The sequence below is a fragment of the Zingiber officinale genome, chromosome 9A (genome assembly GCF_018446385.1).
Source record: "Zingiber officinale cultivar Zhangliang chromosome 9A, Zo_v1.1, whole genome shotgun sequence".
Classification (NCBI taxonomy): Eukaryota; Viridiplantae; Streptophyta; class Magnoliopsida; order Zingiberales; family Zingiberaceae; genus Zingiber; species Zingiber officinale.
In genome coordinates, this window is record NC_056002.1 from 16,677,707 (window position 1) to 16,697,074 (window position 19,368).

Sequence of the window (19,368 nt, forward strand, 5' to 3'; positions counted from 1 at the left end):
TCTTTCTAAGGCGTCCTCCACAGTTTATAAAATTAAAACTTTAAAATTATTAAAAAAAATAAGTTAAAGAAATATTTAAAAGGATAAGATACATATTTTTTTTTTAAAGTGTAGGTAAATTTAAAATAAAACATCAATAAATTTAAGCATTAACTTAATGTTTATTTCACTAAATTTGTTGTCTCCCAAAGGACATCCACGTGTGATGCTCCTCATACGCAACTTTCAAGCTCATAGTGACTGATTTCAAGACTAGAACCACCTTATCATATTCATACATCCATTCCAATACATTTGAAATGATAAATTCTAATTGCTGCAATTATTTGTTTTATATTGTTATAATATTTCGAGAACACCCTAGATTCAATGTACGTGTGGCACTATATGAAAATCATTATTAATCATTAGAATTCTCAAATAATGTTTTAAAGAGAATGAGTTCACCCTCCAACAAATAACTAAGCATATTTTATAAGAGATTTTTCCTTAATAAAAAACTAGTTTAAAAATATGGACCGTAGTCTCTATTAGTGATTCCTAACCTTTATAGTTAGAATTGATTCATTAAAAAAATTGTCTCTTCGGAGACCTCCGATAAAAAAAATTGAATATATAATTAGATGATTTAGAAAACAATAATGAAAAAATAATAATAGGAAAATGAGCTTAGTAGAAATGATTACTTAGTTCAGATTGTGTTTTTGACTGTATTTGATAGGAGAAGACTTGGAGTATTCATATCAATTTCTTTATAATATTTTTAAAATTTAAATAAATCATTCTTTTTATTAAATTTAAATAATTATTTTTTATTGCACATTATAAATTTTCTATTATCATTATCTTTTTTAATTATTTTTTCTCTCTATTCTATTTTTTATTATTTTTTCTTTCTTTCTATTTAATATCTATTTTTAATTTTTCAATCTATTTCCTTTATTTTTTTTCTCCCAAATTAAATATATTTTTTCCTTTCTCCCATATTAAATAATATTTTTTATTTCTCTAAAATTAAATAATATTTTAATATTTAGGAAATGAATCCTTTCACTAAAGTATTATTAATGAAATTTAAATTTAGAAAATAAATAAGATAATTAATGTAAAAAAAATTAAGTAAAATATAATTTTTTTTAAAAAAAAATCTATATTTACGGAAGCTGATGCTCTCATTTATCTTCAGGATTATTTAGAATCTCTCGGTAATTTTATAAAGATAAATTGTGCAATCTGAGTGTCAATATATTGAATAAAACTTAAAAGAAAATCCCTGTCGCTGACAATGAATATCGAGTTATGGTTATAAAAGAGGTATATATGTTCCTAAGGCATCTTATGCTCTGATCAACTGCGAATTATTAGTGTACCTAATTAGGTGTTTACCAGGAGGGACCATCCCCATGAATCATCAAGCCGTGATGGGACCATTACAAGCACAAGCTCCGGATCATGCACATGCAATGGCGTAGCCAGCTTGAACAACTGCCCTGGGCTAAAAATGCTAAGCCCAGTAAAACTTAACCCAGCATAGCAAGGTTGAAGCTTAAAATTACTGGACATTGCTAGGCTGAACAACTGGCCTGGGCTAAAACTGCTGAGCCCAGTAAAACTTAGCCCAGCATAGCAAGGTTGAAGCCTAAAATTACTGGGCATTACTTGCTGGGTGAGGCCTAAAATTGCTAGGCATTGCTAGGCTTCACTGGGCTAGAACCCAGCAAAGCCCAGCCCTGACTACGCCTTTGTGCACATGAGAGATGCCAAACAAGTGCATGCATTCTCCTTGTATTCTAATAAATATTTTTATACATGTACAGCCAAAGGTTATGATCTATCATTTTGTTCAACAATATAATATTTATTAATAATTATTTCCTTTAGTAGCTAACGAGGTAGATTTATTTATTTATTTTACTAATATGCAAAGATTAAATATTTAGGTAAATATTATTTTTATTTGATTTTCTCATTTTTAACAACTTTGACTAGCAATTTAAATAAGTGTAAAATTGTCCTGGGCTACGGTGTCAGGTAGGACATTTAGATTATCATCTAGGTATTCGTAGTTTGAACTTCAGTTATGATATATTTGTAGGAATTTTTCCTTCAAATGAGAGACATAATCAAAGGATGATGGACTTTTGGAATGGTCGTCGCGTGCGCTTCTTGATTTACCTTAGTGACTGGTGAGAAACTTCCATAGGATTGGGACAGTCATCCTAGTAATAGTCAATGAGACTAATTAAGATTACTAATTTTTTTGAAATAAGTGTAAAATTATTCCCAAGTTATAATGCAACAATAAAGATACTCAATTATTTTAGAACTTTTTCCTTCGAATGAGATTTGTAATTAAGGGATATTGAGTTTCGGAGTTGTCCATTCAAGTATTTTCTATTTACCTTGTGGTTAGTGGAAAATTTTTATAGAACTGGATAAGTTATCCCAGACTCGATGTTACCCCGTCAAAATAACGGATTTCATCCTTTATGAAATTAAATATGCACAAGATTATTAGATAATTATAATCACAATTATTTTAGTATTGATTAAAACAACTTAAATACTAATTAAAACTATTCTAAATCTAATAAAAACTGATCAAATATAATTGAAGTGACTAAAGCTGCTACAAGGTGGAATAATTTTGATCAAATTGCTACAGTATAAATGCAATCGAACAAATTGCTCAGAGAATTTCCTGTTAGAATAATTTTGCTCAAATTGTTATTTTTAACGTACGTATCCAATTTTTTTTCAACCGACTAATGTTGTTAAAGATGATTGATCCGACCCAGGTAAATACAGAAAGTATAAATAGATCAGATAGACATGTCTAATATTATAAGACGTTCGAACACAACAGACATATAAGGTGTCCTGTATGAGTTTTAAACCCTAATTATACGGGAGTCTGTCCTACTTCTTAACATCGTGTTGTACCTGATGGTTTCAAATTGCATATTTTGGCAAATGACTAATTCCGAAGATAATCGATTCGATCAAACTTTTCTATAAAAATTCAAACCGATCATCAATATAAATCTAAAAATTCAAACGGTTCATCACTTTAAAACCAGTCGTCTCCCAGGTTATCTTTCCGCTGTAGAAAATTAATTTACGCTGCATATTGGAATCGATCCAAGGGTTTTATCGTTCGACTGTAGCCGGGGCAAAATTCCTCGATATTGAAACTTTGATTGGAACTATTTTAATTGAAGTAGTTTTTATTAAAATTATTATTGGATAACAATATTTCTAAGGTTCCATTTATTATTATTTGTTAAATAGATCGTTGTTAATGAAAAATAAGCAGAGCTAGTGTACATATCTTGAGCTTGATGACGGTAATTACAATGTTAATTACTTCCATTATTCAATTAACTAGATGACAGTCGCCAGACAAACTGTTTTCCAAAGAAAAAAAAGAAAGAAAATAAAAAAGAAAGTTACTAATTAACGAGAAGAGACGAAGAAATCGTTCAGTTCTAGTGTGCAATGCTCGAGCTGCCGCGGAGCAACGGCAGGGAGTCGCCGGCGAAGGAAGAACCATTAGGACTAGAAAGCACGGCCTCGAATCCCTCGAGGCTGCAATAGTTCTGTGACCGCGAGGAAGAAGACGACGAGGAGGAGATGAGGATGATGAGGCGCTGGAAGAGGGCCTCGTCGCAGGGGAGGGCGAGCGGGCCAGGGCGGCCGCCGGAGGAAGGGGAACTGTACTCCTCTTCCTCGGCCCGGCGGAGCAGCTGCCGGAAAGCGGGGTGGTTGAGATGGGAGGCGCGCACCACGAACCGCCGCCGGGAGTTGGCGCCCACGCACACCACCGCCACATGGCCCGCCGGGACGTCCGGAGGCGCCTCCGCGGCGTGGCGCCACCGCTGCAGCAGCATCTGCCGGAGCTTGCTGCATTTGCCCATCTCTCTCGCTCGCTAACTGTAATCGAAGTGGAAGGAGAGAGCACAAGGAGAGTAGACGAGAAGGGGTTTTATTTATATTGAAATCAATATAAAATATTTAAATAATTAAAAAGATAAAGAATCATTAGTGACTAATTGCTATTTATAAATTGGGAGTATTAAAGATTTTTTATCAACTAAATATATTAATTTTTTGAATGCATAATTATTTCTCTCAACAAAATGCACATTAACAGCACACTACAAACTTATGTCAACAAAAGTCTGGGTAGTTCTCCAACATACTAAGAGACAGTTTGATTCTTTTTCACAAAAGAAAAGGTCGACAAAGCACACAGTTCCACAATAAGATTATAGCAATTCACTGTGGTCAAATTTTATGACAATCTACACTGAAATATATATGGAAAGTATGTTACGTGACACGAAATATCGAAGGTGCAGTTCAGTGCTTAGTCGAACGCTGATAGTCACCTTCGTACTAGTGTCTTCGTGCTTCAAATCGATTGTCTCAGAAGTAGGTGCCCTCTGGAGGTTGAACCAGTTTGCGATTATGCGATGCAGCCATTTCCTTTTTAAGTTGTACCAAGATATGCTCCATTGTGTAATCCCGTTGCCAGTTCCCTAGAACTGCAAATTTTCTTGGATCAACCTGTTTTTTATTGATCAAACATCAATGCTAATCAAATTTTCGACCACAATGAAAATATCACTCTTTAAACAGAAATTGCTTACCATTCCAGTGTCAGGATTGACACAAGTCATGTTGATGCGGGAATGGAATCGGACATTAGGCGGTTTCTCGGGATAGTCTTTGTCGCAGAACAACTTGAGTTGATAGATGCGGCCCTCATGGACAGTCTGTGAGAGTGCCAGCAGAAGAAATTACGAAGTTTCACTGTGACAAGGTATTAAAATGGATTTGAGAATGCTTACATTATGAGGACCTAATATTGTCCCAGTCCAGGATCGCATATAAATGTCATCTCCATCATCCATACCATAGCTTACAGTTCCATCTCCTATGCCCTTTTCTCCACGTTCGAGCTCTTCGAGCAATCTGAAGTTCCGAGGAACTGCAAGAAATGGAGGCAAGAGTATAGTGATGATAAGTGAACAATCTAACTGAATGATCGCACTTAAGATGGAAAAATGGGCACAACAAAGGGACATCTTGAGCAAATGTGCAACATTATGTCATTTCTCAAGCATATCTGCTGACGATGTTTAGCAAAAATACTAATAATACAAAAGAATGGTAAAAAAGGCAACCCGGTGCACAAAGCTCCTGTTAATGCAGGGTTCGAGAAAAGGGTCGGACCACGTTGAATCTATTATTGTACACAGCCTTATGTGCATTGCATGAGATTGTTTCCGCAACTCAAACCAATGACCACAAGGTCACACAACAACAACTTTATGTCGTGCCAAGGCTCCCTTTCACACAAAAGAATGGTACAAGAACAATCTAACTGAATGATTGCACTTAAAGATGGAAAAATGGGCACAACAAAGGGACATCTTGAGCAAATGTGCATCATTATGTCATTTCTCAAGCATATCTGCTGACGATGTTTAGCAAAAATACTAATAATACAAAAGAATGGTAAAAAGGGCAACCCGGTACACAAAGCTCCTGTTAATGCAAGGTTCGAGAAAAGGGTCGGACCACGTTGAATCTATTATTGTACACAGCCTTATGTGCATTGCATGAGATTGTTTCCGCAACTCAAACCAGTGACCACAAGGTCATACAACAACAACTTTATGCCATGCCAAGGCTCCCTTTCATACAAAAGAATGGTACAACCTAGAAAAATATAATTTTCACGAACAAAGAAATTAATACACTATACAATATTTGAAGGAATTATAAATCAACTATATGTATTGTCTAGATCTCTACTGATAAAAGAAATCAAGGCATACTATAGCCTTACAATAATGTAGGTAACATCAAAGGGCTAATCAGCCACTTTAACATAAGCTATGATCTAAGCCTATCCATGCTAAGTAGAAAACGTTGAACACTTCCATCTATGTCAATGGATGACACCAAAGGAAAAACGGCTTATGAATGTTAAGTTATGTCACTGGTAGGTAGATTATTCGTACTAAATGTTGACTTTAAACGTTCAAATGCTAGAAGAAAGACAGTGCTGCATTACATTTGCCTTCTCAACCAAATTACAACGGAATTACACAGCATCATATAATTATTTTACGATCCCAAGTGATACAAGATAGCACAGTTCTGTGTGCAAATGTCTTGGTTGATCAAGTGGTTAGCCATTGTACCAAAAATGTCATCAGATTCATACGTGGATGTTCACTAGCTTATCCTGGTACATGACTTTAGAGGCTAGCACCATAAGGAGACATTTCAGCAAAGGTTGCTGTCCAAGGGAGATTGTGAAAAAGAGAAAATAGAGGATAAAGGAAACAATAAGGGCACCACACATTGGTGGGATAAGTAGTATGGAATCAGATGAGTTCTTCTAAAACAAGCACCATGAGAAGGGTCCAACATCTTCATGGTTTCAATGATGCGTGATACATAATAAATCTTCAAGTTGCATAAAGAAACTGCAATTGCGTTAATGCTGGAGTAAGGTGAAATATTACTCAGAGTATGCATTTTTGGTAATTTGTGCACACAGTTTAACTACGAAGGTGTGAAGTGGGAAGAATACTTTTTCAATGTAAAAAGTATAAATACAACAAACGATCAGAAAAAACAAGTATACATCAACTGGCAAGAATGAAAAACAACTATTTCAAGTAAGTGACAATTTGTTCCTCGTTCATGTGGGAAGCCATAATATAGTTTCCACTCTAAACCATAACTCAAATCAATGTAAAGCAATGGATGTACTTCCACGTAGACATGCCTAACTAGTTTGAATCACCAATATTGAATGAGTAGATACAGTTTGCATACAATTCTGCCACATTGCTATACTTCTAATGGAGTATCTTGCTTTCTCATGGGTTCTAAAAAATTCATACTTGTTTTTTTTTTTTAAATTCTCAAGCTTCATATAGAACAAGGAGAGACAAACATGAGTTACAATTTTCTCATGTAACAAGCCAAATACAATGTACCATTGAGGATAGTTTTTGATCATCCATGAAAAGGCCATAAATGCTAACAGATCAGTGTTTAAAGTTTGGTTTATCTGATTGGGTAAAAGATGAGATATTAAGATAAATTTACTCATCATACATAAGGTATATAACTAAATGAGTGCATAAACCTTTATTTTAATTGCAAAAAATTGAGATGTGTGTGTGGAAAGAACTATAAACAGTATGCTGATAGCAATGATTGTAAAAGAAAAAACAGATATTGGATTAAAAGAATTCAGGGGAGACACTGTGCAAAGGCCTGGTGATGAATTGAACAGACATATGTGACTAATGATTCCAAGTTCTTGCAAGCAAGCCACAGCCCACAATCTGAACTGTTGAGGTTAGCTTATCCTAATGGGATCATGATCCTTTGGTCCAACCATTGCAACATGTGTGCCAACAAGGACACAAGAAGCATGATGAGAACATAATCTCCTCACCTTCCTCAGGTTTATCCCTGGCAATTCTGTTCAGGATTTCACAATAACTGGAATGTTGGCTACTTTGGCAGCTCCAATGAACTAAGTAAAACTAGATTCTCTGCAGCAAATAGGGCAGACTTTTCAGTCCAAACCCGATAGAGACCTTGAAAGTGCTTCACGAGCTGACCATGCAAATATGAGCTAGACCATAGGCAGACATCATAAAAAATGAGTCGTTTACCTACTTGACAAAGGCGATCAAGAAGATTACATCTTTGAAAGAACAATGAGTCTAAAATAAGGGGTGTAGAGAAGAGATCTTGATAGGATACATGTTGGAGCTGACAGGTCCCTCTCTAAACAGATCTTGCATGATTAATTATACTTATCAATCGTTAGCAATCTCAGGGTTTCCGTTACAAAGCAACGGAGTGAAAACACTTAAATACATAAGAAAATCTTCAACCGTCACTACATCCTGGGCATGATATTGAAGGTGAAAAAACTACCAAAAGGTTGAAATTTATTGAAGATCCAGATTGAAGTCCTAGGAAAAGTAGAAAGCCCATCTTGACAAGTCGCCCTCTTCTCAACAATCTGTGATACGTTCGGCACGGCCACAAGGAAGAACAATCGTGCCGATCAATAATTTCTAAACGAACTCCTACGATCCAGTTACAGAGAACCCTCGGCTCGACAAAAGTTGGGCCATTGATCAGCATCAAATCCCCAATCGCCTAGGTTACATTGGATGAGAGGAAAACTCACCGACGACGCTGGATCCACCGGAACCGCCGAGCGTCATTGATGGTGAAATCTTCTACGGCGATGGATGATTCGCCTTCGAGCTTCGTCGTCGCCTGGTTGGCACGGGCGACGGAAGAAGAAGAAGACGCAGAAGATGCGAGATTGCAATGGACGGTGTCCTCGGGATGTTGGGCCTTCGACGCACGCTCGTGATTTATGAGGTCTGGATCAGAATCTAAATTGACGACCCAAAGATGAACCGGGCCGAACCGGAGAGATCAAAGATGTTGCTCAATTGTGCCCTTTTTTTCTCACGATCTCTCTACCTCGCCGCTGCTCGCGACTGTTCGGCGATCTCATTCCTCCGATCGCATCGAGCGACCTGCGTTGCTCACCGTCCTCTCTCCCTCAGGTCACTCCCCTCCCCTTCGTCTTCGCATGCCAATCCTCCCCCTTGATCTCATTGCGGGTGTGCCCACGAACCTCACAAACCAAGTGAACGCGTCTTCCTGAATCGGTCCCGAAACCGACCGCCGAACTCCTCTCCCTTTCCCCTTCCTCGCGTGATTTCGTTCCTCCGATCTTGCAGGCCCTCCTCTCCGACGACGCAGTTCATCTTATTCGACCGTCGCAGCAGGATTGTGCTTTCATGTTCCAAATCGGATCCAAACCTAAATCCTATCAGTGACCGTGCTCTTCTCGGTTGGTGTTTTCCCCTCCGATCGAGGACGGAGGTGCTCCCGAGTCGCTGCCGCTTGCGACGGTTCTCTTTTTTCCACTCGGTTATTCCTTCTGCTCTTTTGCTCCCCTCGCAGTCGCCCTCCGCCGGAACTGACGTAGCCGCTGCCTATACCTGACCGCAGGTACTCTCATGCCGTATCATCTCGTAGCTCCATTTGTCGTGCTACTGCTACCTTAATTTTGACCTCTTTTTAGCTTTGTTTTATAGTCATAGTATTTTTATGAGTCTGTTCTTTTCCCGAGTTCAGAAAGAGATTGGCTTTTGTTGAATGATGCATGATGCAACCCGAGAATACTTGAAAAAATTATTTCCTGTTGATTCTGAAAATCTGATCTTTTCTTATAGATTTCAAGAATTGAAATGTTCTGCTATGTTTGTGTTCATCAAAACAAAAATTAAATTGAGGAGACGATTAATCTATTGCTTCTTTACAGGGGGTGAAGTTCTAAATGTGATTTCTTTTGCCCAATAAAATCCATCATACTATTATAGCTTCTATTCTCTGTTGTTTATATAGCCCCTTGAATTCAGTAAAATCATAACTTTCAGTTTTTTGTTCTTACTTTTGTAATGTCCTTGCTCTGTGTTCAAATTTACATAGCTTTTCTATCTATCGATCGGCATGGAATCTCATATGTTTTTTGTTGCACAATGCATGACTTTTAAATTTTTTTTGGTCGCTTAGGATTCTATTGGTGTTTATATGGAGTCTCTTCTGACACCAAATAGGAAAGTGAAAATGAATTTGAGAACCTTTACTGAGCATACATTTGAAAATTTTCAAATGTTTTTCTCTTAGGTCTAATCGACTTATCACATACTGTTCATTGCAATAGTCAATTATTACATTGGTATGCCACAAAAATGAACTGGTTAATTCTGTAATTCCTCATATCCAAGAACATGGAAAGGCACTATGATCCACAAAAATGAAAGATATTGAGATTTTTATATGGAAAGTGCCATGTTATTGCTCGTGTCTTTCCTGCACTAGCATCGAGTTTTGCCAACTTTGCTCTGCAATTCTATTGGGCAAGGTTATCTCGCTGTGCAATATCTTATTCTTCTGAATAGTTTAATAACTCTAGAAATTTTCCTATTGTCTCTGGAAGCATACTTTGTTTTTTTGGTAATAAAGGAACTGATGTTATCTATATATAAGAAACCACCGAAACATAAAAAGAAACAAATTCTCAGTACTCCACTTTTAGTGCATTTGTAGGAACTTCTTTCCTTCAATTGCGTTCACAGAAATACTTTGTTTCATGGATCTTGGTACAGGGAGAACTCATCATCTAAGTATATGCAAAGCCAAATGTTCAATTGATTGGAACTAACCTTCTATTCCGGAAAAGACATTATATAGCGTTAATTCTTGTTGCTAGCAGATAGTGGAGATCAATAATGTAACAGAGTTATGGGTTTTGGTTAGGCTTTATGATTGATTGGTTCTCTCTCTTTTCTTTTGAAGTAATTGATGTATGAATTCATACAGGAGTTGCAGACTAAGGGAACATTAGCTGCAAGGAACTGATGAGTAATCCGTCTGCTTATAGCAAGAACATTCGTGGAGCCTTCTCTTATTGCGTGCAGCAAGTTCGTAGTTATGATTACCATCACTACCTTTGCCTTCTCCAGCTTCTTCCAGATATGCGTAAGGCTGCATTTGTTCTCCGTGCTTTCAATGTTGAAACTGCACGGGCCATGGATGTTGCATCTGATCCCAATACTGGGCTCATGCGCCTTCTATGGTGGCAAGATACAATTGACAAATTGTTTGCGAAGAAAAAGGTTGAACACCCAGTTGCGCAAGCCCTCTCCTCGGTGATTTCAGATTATAAGATCAGCAAGCACTGGCTGAAGCGCTCTGTTGATGCCAGAATAAAGGATGCAAGTCGGGAAGGAGTGATTCCTGAAACTATTGCAGATTTGGAGCAGTATGCAGAAGACACTGCGTCAACAATGCTCTACATGACTCTTCAAGCTGGTGGCATTCGCTCAACAAACGTTGATCATGCAGCTTCCCACATTGGCAAAGCCAGCGGGCTTCTTCTCCTGCTCAAGTCCTTGCCTTACCATGGGAGTCGCCAAGGAAGGATAGAATACATTCCTGCCGACGTTGCTAGTAGGCACGGTTTACTAACAACAAGCAATGGAGGACCGGAGATCAAGATAGAGTCAAGTGAGGCACTTCCAGATGCTGTGTTTGAGGTGGCCTCTGTGGCTAGTCTTCATCTGCAAAAAGCTCGGGAGTTGGCTCCCACAATTCCTCCTGAGGCTCTTCCTGTGCTCCTGCCAGCCGTGCCTGCACAAGTGCTTTTGGATACTTTACGACGAAGGAACTTCAACGTCTTCGATTCCAGGATTTCACGGGGTATCCATGGCATCTCTCCGCTATGGTATCTATTGAAGCTAAAATGGCATGCCTGGAGAAAAACATATTAACTTGATCTTCTGGCAGGTCAAATTGTTGTTTGAAGTTCTTTTTTTTTTTCAGAGTTTATAATCTTTTTTGTCCCAATAAATTCATGATCCTTTGTTTCAAGGCTTCAAAAACAATAGAATTAGTTTTGCAGAATTTTTTTCTGGAAATGTTATTATGATCCAGTGTCTAAGTAAAACAGGCAGAAAAATACAAATCGTGACTTTTCTCCATTTATGTTTGTCATCTTTGCTTAGGGCCTTGCTATTAATCTTCTCTTTATGTTATAATTTCGTCGGAAACTCCAAAGTGATCCAAACTTTATCATTTAGTTAGAACGTGAGAACTTCACATATGACGAGAAATTTTAGTCGGACAAAATCTAGGTAACAAGGTTCAAATCTCATCCTAGATATATTACACTTGGGTCATCCTTCAAGATTTATCTATACTTTTTGATTTATTTTAATGTCATGAACAAAGTTTGATTATAAAAAAAAGGGTTAAATATTAGTTTATGAAAATTGTGATATCTTATCGATCTTAAACTTTTTCGACTGAACCGATCTTTTCTGGTCCGGTCCAATTCGACTCGACTCGGCTTGACTTTGATTCACACCAGTGAGAGCATCAGCAACGTGTAAACCATGGCCAATAAATCCCACCCAGCTCAAGGTGGGACAAGGTGGCCCGAGCAGGACAAGCCTCCACCCGCTCTGCCACCGCACCAGCACCCAAAAATTAAAAGGGGGCCACCCTAATGATCGGGTCCATCCACGCCGGGCCCCACCCAGCCATCATCATATCCTCTTCCTCGCTCTTCTTCCTCCTTTGGTGCCCAAGAAGCCACTAGAGTGGCCGAGTCAAATGGGTAATAAAGAAGAACAACTTTTACTACTATTCTTTAAGTTTAAAACTGCATTGCATGTCATGCCTTCTTCTTATTCCCTTCTTTTTCTCCTCTTCTTGTTCTCAATGTTACGAGCTGAGGCAAGAAGGAAAAAAAAGGAAGAAGAAGCATGCATGATGTTGGAAGGTGGGAAAAGGTGGGTGGGGACAATGAGTTTTTTCTTTCTTTTTTAAATGAATTTTTTTAAAAAAAATCATTTTACTTCTCATATTTTAACGTTTTCTAAAAATATCCTATACTTTTATTTTTTTTATTAGTGTCAAAATTAAATAAAATTTAATGATGTTCAACCCCATTTAATAAAATAACTAATCCAAATTAAATTAATTTTTTATATATTTTTAAATTTGTTTGATGGTTGGTGAGCTTGATATTAGCCAACAAAATTAACTGTAAAAATATTAACGGAATGAGAGGAAATGGTAATCTTGAGACTACAAGAATGTTTTAAAAAATAGATAAAATATTTTTCTTTCGAAAGAATTAATTAATTAATTTAATTGAGAAGAAAAGGAAGAGATCATATAAAAGGCGAGGGATGGCGATATTTTAGAAGGTGCAGAAGGGTCCCACACATTGCTGGATTACAGGGACAGTGGAGGTGGCCGTTCAGTTACGTCTCCGCCATTATATGCCTGCCTTTCTTTCTTTCTTTTGTATTTTCCCCACACCCTAATTTTACCTCCCCGCTAACTAAACTCCTTTATTTTTTAGGGTAGCCATGATTTTTCTATTGTATTCAAATTTCAATGATATGAATTAAAGAAAGGCATGGAAAATTATGACCTTTTTTTTTAAAAAAAAATTACTAATTAGTTAGTAGGGAGTTAGTTTTGTTAGGGTTCACATATATTTCTTTAGAAGCTCCGTTGAGGAAGTATTCAATTGCACTCATATTTGATCATGGGAATATTGCACAAGAATATGTCGATCAACTCTATTTAATTTCACTATATAGTGACGAAATCTAACTCATGTAGATAACTTATTACTTGTAAATAATGTGATGGCTAGCTAATTACAATAAAGTCTATTCTAACTCGATCTACTTGGAACTTGTATCTCACACTAACATGTTCGTCGCAATTATGACTCCACCAACAATGAACCCTCATTCGAGGGCTGTTATAGTTGGTCGATCAAATCCATCACGATATTAGCTGGTCAAGTAAGTTACTAAGTTACACTTGAATTTATGTAGCTAGGGTTTCTTCAACAGTACTCAGAAAACCCTGTTTAGAAGACTATTCTATTGTTTACTTACTTGTCACAACTCAAAATTCTTTGAAACACATGCGCTTATAAATGAAACTCGGGAGATAATTATAAGTACTGAAAATAATAATAATAAAAAAGAGAGTAAAATCTTCTGTAGGGTAGAAAGAATCACATATATAAAGACAGGCCTGTTCCTTGTTTGTTTTCTTTATGGTCATATATAATTATAAGCAGCAAAGAAAAGTTGGAGGAGGTGGTTGCAAGTGCAAGAGGCCAACCCTCAAAACCTCAACCAGAAGCTTTCTTCCTTATTACACTCCTTCACTCTCCTCCGTTTCCGTTCTCGGCTCGCTCCTCCTCCTCCTCTCTCTTGCTCTTTGTCGAATGTCGGTTTATTGAAGCTCAACGACAAGGTTTTGATCTATGCCATATCTTATCCATCTCTGATAGCCTACCTCCATCCTTTTATCCCCGTCTCCTCGGCACCCAATTTCTGTGTAGATCGATAAAGGGACCGATCGAGGAGAAAGAGAGCACCAGGATCTTAAGGCATCAGTAAGCCAAAGTAATATTCTGAAGGTTGCAGGTGATCACTCTCAATGTGTCTGCATATATGGTACATAATATTTCATGTTCGATCGGTCGGTTCTTCCTCTTCCTCTTCTTTTTCTTTTTTCTTTTCGCTTGGAGTATATATGTGCTCTACTGAGATCTACATATGTTTCAGCTCAATGATCATAATGATTACTCATAATTACATACATTTCATAAATATTATGCACACACTTTGATCATATATATGATGAGTTCTGGTGGATCTATTCCTTTAATTTTCAAGTGCTTTTGTTTCTCTGAGTAGAGAATTCTACAAAACTAAATTATTTTTCAACAAATACTTTTTTTTTATTGAAGTAGAGAATAGGGCAACACTAGATCTTTGGTTTCATTTGAAGATTAATTGTGTTTTATTATAATGATTAAGCAAATTAATGGTTTAAGAACTTTACATAATTATGATTTGGGGTTTGTAAAAATATTTCTAATATGTAGAGAATTCATGAGAAGAAAATTAAGTTATTTTCATTTATTGAACATAAATGCAATGAGGATATAGTGAATTTCCTCACTTATTATAAAGTTAATTTTATGCATAAAATTGAATCTCTTGTCTATCAAATTTGATTAATTTCATTTGATTGAAAACATATAAAATATTTATTCTCATAAAATGAGAGAATATAAATTAACAGAAGAGACTCATTACATGTGATATAACTTGCACCATCTAAACATTTCATGAATTTTGCAGGACTTGACTCCAATTACATCCACAAGATCAAGATGAACACTGTTTTGCGCATTCCACCCGGCTTTCGATTCCACCCCACCGATGAGGAATTGGTAGACTACTACCTTAGGAAGAAAGTGGCTACTCGAAGGATCGACTTAGATGTAATAAAAGATGTTGATCTATACAAAATTGAACCTTGGGATCTTCAAGGTGCTACACTACAAGTTCATGATTTTAATTTCTTATGTTTGTGGGATCTTTGTAGCATTTGCCTCTATAATAATATGAGTGATTGATGATACATGTTTTCGATAAATCCTGTAGAGATATGTAGGTTTGGTGCGGAAGAGCAAAGTGATTGGTACTTCTTCAGTCATAAGGACAAAAAATATCCAACCGGAACTCGAACCAACCGAGCAACAACAGCCGGGTTTTGGAAGGCAACTGGGAGAGACAAGCCAATTTACTCCAAGCTTAGGTTGATTGGGATGAGAAAGACTTTGGTCTATTACAAGGGAAGAGCCCCCAATGGACTAAAGTCGGATTGGATCATGCATGAGTATCGCCTTGAGACGAACGAAAATGGACCTCCACAGGCAAGTTGATTTGTTTCTTTCCAAGATATTTTCATTTTGAACAAGTTGATTATACAAATTTAGGAACAGTAAGGAGCTCAAACAACCATTTATGGGTTTTCTTATTTAACCCTACACCCTAAATTACTCTAAAAGCCTAACTGCTTGAGATATAATTAAGTAGGTGCCCTAACCATTGAAACTTATATCATATGTGTTCAAAGTCTTAAATTTTGTGTTACATTTCTTTGCAAAATTCAGAATTTGAATATTTCAAGATCTCAATTGGGTGTGATTCTTGAACCATTTACAGGAAGAGGGTTGGGTGGTGTGTAGGGTGTTCAAGAAACGAGCTCCTACCGCTCGAAAAGTGAGTGACGATATGCCGTGGTATGACATGGAACAAGGATCGCTCGTTAGAGACATCGACTCACCGAGGACTTTGCCTTTGCAATCTGCCTTAGAATACAATCGCCAACTCTTCTACAAGCACGAGAAGAAGTTTCAATACCACTCCCCACAAGAGTACACTTATCATGAAGTACTTCCACCAATTGAGAGCCCCAATAGCAATGGCAATTACATGAACCATGGAAGCTCTCTCCGATCCATCTTCTCGGAGAACAATGAAGCAATTGTGCAACCTAGACACCAACTTGAGGTGATCGAGATTGACAACAACACTGAGAACATTAGCCAAGCTTCTGACCTAGTGACCGATTGGAGGGTTTTCGATAAGTTTGTCGCCTCCCAACTTAGCCATGATGCTTCAAAGGAAGCAATGTACTCAGAGGAAGCTGAACACATACTTCAAGTCACTGAAGAACAAGAAGTTGGCATGGAGCTACCATCTACATCGACCGCAAGCTGCCAAATTTATCCATGGAAATGAATCAAACAACAAAGCAGAATTGAATTCTAGAACAATTGAAACCATATATATATATAGCTAGCTACTCTTATTGTGCAAACTATATGGTGCAATATGAATCATTTGTGAAATGACAATATATATATATGATGGTATTGTACATACGAGCAAGACGATTGCAATGCGGTTGTTTCTCTAAGTATTCCTACTTATTGATCAGTAATAACTACTACAACCAAATTGATGGCTGTGTTCTTGCCCAAGCTTTCTTGATTCTGAACTAGTGCATTTATTTATTTATTTTCATCAGAGCAAAAGACAAATGTGTAATGTAAACACTTGCATCAGACCATGTTTTATCCAAGTAAACAGACCTAAATGTAATTGATTGTGTGCTACAATAATTTTTAATTTCTGTATATCAAATTATATAAATAGCCATCAAAATTTGTCTCTAATGCAACAGTGAAAACTAATCTTACTCTAATGACTCATTGTTTATATAGATTATACAGTTTGTGCACATAATTACAGTTCTTAATTAAAAACCTATATCTATCTATCTATCTATATATATATGAACTTAATCATCTACTTATAAACAATCACAGTAAGGGAAGTTTTTGTTCATATACAGGAGGAGCATATAATTAATTACATCTGCACAATATAATTTTTTTTTATCATAATTCTAAGGTTTGTTCATGCATACATTCAACACCTACTTACATCAAATATAAAGAGTATATATAAAATAAAGATCCCTATAAGAACTTTAAGGTCTGAGAACAACAAGAAAGCATAATGATGTTATATATGGTGTCATTCTTGTTCTTGAGATAAATAATAAATAATTGTGACCAAGCAATATAATTGATCATTGATATTTAGAGCTAATTATGCTCCTAAATCCTAATTAAACCATACACTTCTCTTCCTTAGTTTTGTACTAACTACACCTCTTATTTAATCCGGCAAAACAAGTACTTAAACACTATATATATATAATCAATACTGATAATCTGAGTCAGTCACATAACAAAAGATATTCACCATCAAACATGAATTTTTTTACCTTGTGGTTGGTGTTGAAAATGTATATATTGAAGTTGATCGTCATGGAAAGAAGAACTTTATTCGCCTGTGCTCATATTCAATACTCCTCCAGAGTAGAATCAAACCATGCATATGAATCAGAAGCAAAGAAGAAGAAGCAGAAGAAGAAGAAGAAGAAGAAGAAGAAGCTTTCATATTCCTTCAAATGGAACTAAATCACCATGACTTTATGACAAGGAGGAGGAAGAGGAGGAGGACGACGAGGACGAGGACGAGGACGAGGACGAGGACGAAGATGAGGACGAAGAAGACAAGAAAGAAGAGGTATCCATGCAGGGAAGCAAGGGTATGACTTTGATATTCCTTGAAAGCAAACTAACTGTTTTAGTGGGTTATATATGTGTGTCAGAGGTGATGAGGGTTGGGACTTGAGAGAGAGAGAGAGAGAGAGAGTGAGAGAGAGAGATTCATTTAGGTCAAAAAGGAGGGCTGTTGGGAACCAAGTGGACATGAGGATTAATGCATGCAAAGATGTATATAATTTAGGGTTGAGGAGGAGGTGAGTTAAGTGCATGTTGTTTGTGGAGGAAGATAACATGATGTGGCGTGAAAGCTCTCATGTGAAGACTCATCATGCCCACCATATCATCTTCCCTTCCACGCCTACTGTGTGCAATTTTGCATGCACAAACAATTGTGGGAGGATTTTTAATCGAACGAATTTACCCAAAAATGTATTATTAAATTAACTTAATAATTACTCTAGCTCTCATCAATCTGCATCATCATGCATGCTTGCTTCTTCTCTTCTCCTACTCTTATGCTTAGTTTACTAATGTGGATTATTATGGTGGATATATAGGATGGCCGGTGTCTTGTTAATTACCTACTTTAAGTTAACACAAGCATTTCATTGGTTATCCATTACATAATTATATTAATTAGTTCAAGCAATCAATTAGTTAACTAATTATCCAAACACTATATAATAATGGAACAATTCTTCTACTTACATCACTATATGTGTAGATTAATGAAGTTAATTATAATAATGGTTATCAGATCACGTGCCTAACTTGACAGTGAATTTTTTTGATTAATTAAAGAAACTTGTCGAGCTATAAAGTAGCTGATTACTTTTGTTAAACTAATTAATTAAGTTCTTTTTGGACATTCATAAGCTAGAGCTAAGCAATCGACTTAAGTGTTTATAGTTGGATTAATTAGTCTCTTTTTTTTTTCCTTTTCAAGATATCTAAGTGACAAGTACACAAACATGCTTAACTATTGAAAAATTCATCATCTAAATTAAATATCCCGATATATATATTTTGGTCGTTCTAAAAACACGTAGAACATATACATACACCAACACATACACTACACATACAATGATATGATTGATATTCTTTGAGGGTATATTCTATTGACTTTGGAGGCCTACATATTCGCCAAACATCGATCGCGAACAGAAGTAGAACTCATGAGGAAGAAGAACTCATGAGTAGGGCAAAAAACAGCTTATAAAATATAATTGTTTAGCATATTTGTGTATTACTATACGTAGGTCCTTATTATTTTTTCTTGTAATTATTTTGTTGGGAATTCATTCATTATATCTGTGGAAGGCAAAGGCCAATAATTGTACACATAAAGGTGGATGATGTAGTACACAAAGATTTATGTTACTTGTGAAGGGAAACACATGATGAGGATGAAGAGCATCTGTAATAATTTGAAGTGGTGGAATTGATTAAGTAAAGTAAAGGAGACAGTGCTTCTGACTCCACTGGTTCATGCTTACTCTCCATGAGCCAGACAGCATGGGGAGCCAAACCCTAAACCCCATCATCATGTTGCTTTTAAGCTCAGCCACCTCACACCGAGAGTGTCGCGGAGAATTGTGTTAGTCGTCGTGTTGTTATAATTAATTAAAGTATATTTAATTTGTTGCCCTCTCCTTTTGTTAGAAAATTATGTTGATTGGGTCTAATTGAGATTTTTGACCTAGCTATGTTATGTAAGTGGCATAGCTCTTGCACATTTGATTATCACCATTGACTAT

At 36.6% G+C, this 19,368-nt stretch overlaps 4 protein-coding genes across 5 annotated transcripts; 2 read left to right on the top strand and 2 right to left on the bottom strand.

Moving 5' to 3' along the window:
* Window positions 1-3,488: 3,488 nt before the first annotated feature.
* LOC122019067 (auxin-responsive protein SAUR40-like) lies at window positions 3,489-3,917 on the bottom strand. The gene has a single exon (XM_042576575.1). The coding sequence runs from the start codon at window positions 3,915-3,917 to the stop codon at window positions 3,489-3,491; it is 429 nt and encodes a 142-aa protein (XP_042432509.1).
* A 269-nt stretch (window positions 3,918-4,186) lies between these two features.
* Window positions 4,187-8,415, bottom strand: LOC122019818 (ubiquitin-conjugating enzyme E2 variant 1C-like). Its single transcript, XM_042577361.1, has 4 exons — window positions 8,240-8,415; window positions 4,854-4,993; window positions 4,653-4,778; window positions 4,187-4,569 (listed from the first exon to the last, which is right to left on the bottom strand). The coding sequence occupies exons 1-4, from the start codon at window positions 8,274-8,276 to the stop codon at window positions 4,429-4,431; spliced, it is 444 nt and encodes a 147-aa protein (XP_042433295.1). The 5' UTR covers window positions 8,277-8,415; the 3' UTR covers window positions 4,187-4,428.
* A 50-nt stretch (window positions 8,416-8,465) lies between these two features.
* Window positions 8,466-11,603, top strand: LOC122019817 (NADH dehydrogenase (ubiquinone) complex I, assembly factor 6-like). 2 transcript variants are annotated; one of them, XM_042577360.1, is made up of 3 exons: window positions 8,466-8,630; window positions 8,808-9,081; window positions 10,456-11,603. In XM_042577360.1, the coding sequence occupies exon 3, from the start codon at window positions 10,494-10,496 to the stop codon at window positions 11,403-11,405; it is 912 nt and encodes a 303-aa protein (XP_042433294.1). In that variant the 5' UTR covers window positions 8,466-8,630; window positions 8,808-9,081; window positions 10,456-10,493; the 3' UTR covers window positions 11,406-11,603. The 2 variants fall into 2 exon arrangements, with proteins under 2 accessions (XP_042433294.1, XP_042433293.1); XM_042577359.1 differs by having other exon boundaries at window positions 8,466-9,081.
* A 4,073-nt stretch (window positions 11,604-15,676) lies between these two features.
* LOC122020957 (NAC domain-containing protein 7-like) lies at window positions 15,677-16,350 on the top strand. The gene has a single exon (XM_042579018.1). It carries the CDS (start codon window positions 15,759-15,761, stop codon window positions 16,266-16,268), a length of 510 nt encoding a protein of 169 aa, XP_042434952.1. The 5' UTR covers window positions 15,677-15,758; the 3' UTR covers window positions 16,269-16,350.
* The last annotated feature ends 3,018 nt before the right edge of the window (window positions 16,351-19,368 follow it).

Excerpts from the sequence above, each read along its gene's own strand:
- LOC122019817 (XM_042577359.1), top strand. The coding sequence starts at position 10,494 with ATGAGTAATCCGTCTGCTTATAGCAAGAACATTCGTGGAGCCTTCTCT.
- LOC122019067 (XM_042576575.1), bottom strand. The coding sequence starts at position 3,917 with ATGGGCAAATGCAGCAAGCTCCGGCAGATGCTGCTGCAGCGGTGGCGC.
- LOC122019818 (XM_042577361.1), bottom strand. The coding sequence starts at position 8,276 with ATGACGCTCGGCGGTTCCGGTGGATCCAGCGTCGTCG. Across the intron at positions 4,994-8,239 it reads CGGTGGATCCAGCGTCGTCG|TTCCTCGGAACTTCAGATTG; the intron begins GTGAGTTTTCCT and ends CATTTCTTGCAG. Across the intron at positions 4,570-4,652 it reads TCAATCCTGACACTGGAATG|GTTGATCCAAGAAAATTTGC; the intron begins GTAAGCAATTTC and ends AATAAAAAACAG.
- LOC122020957 (XM_042579018.1), top strand. The coding sequence starts at position 15,759 with ATGCCGTGGTATGACATGGAACAAGGATCGCTCGTTAGAGACATCGAC.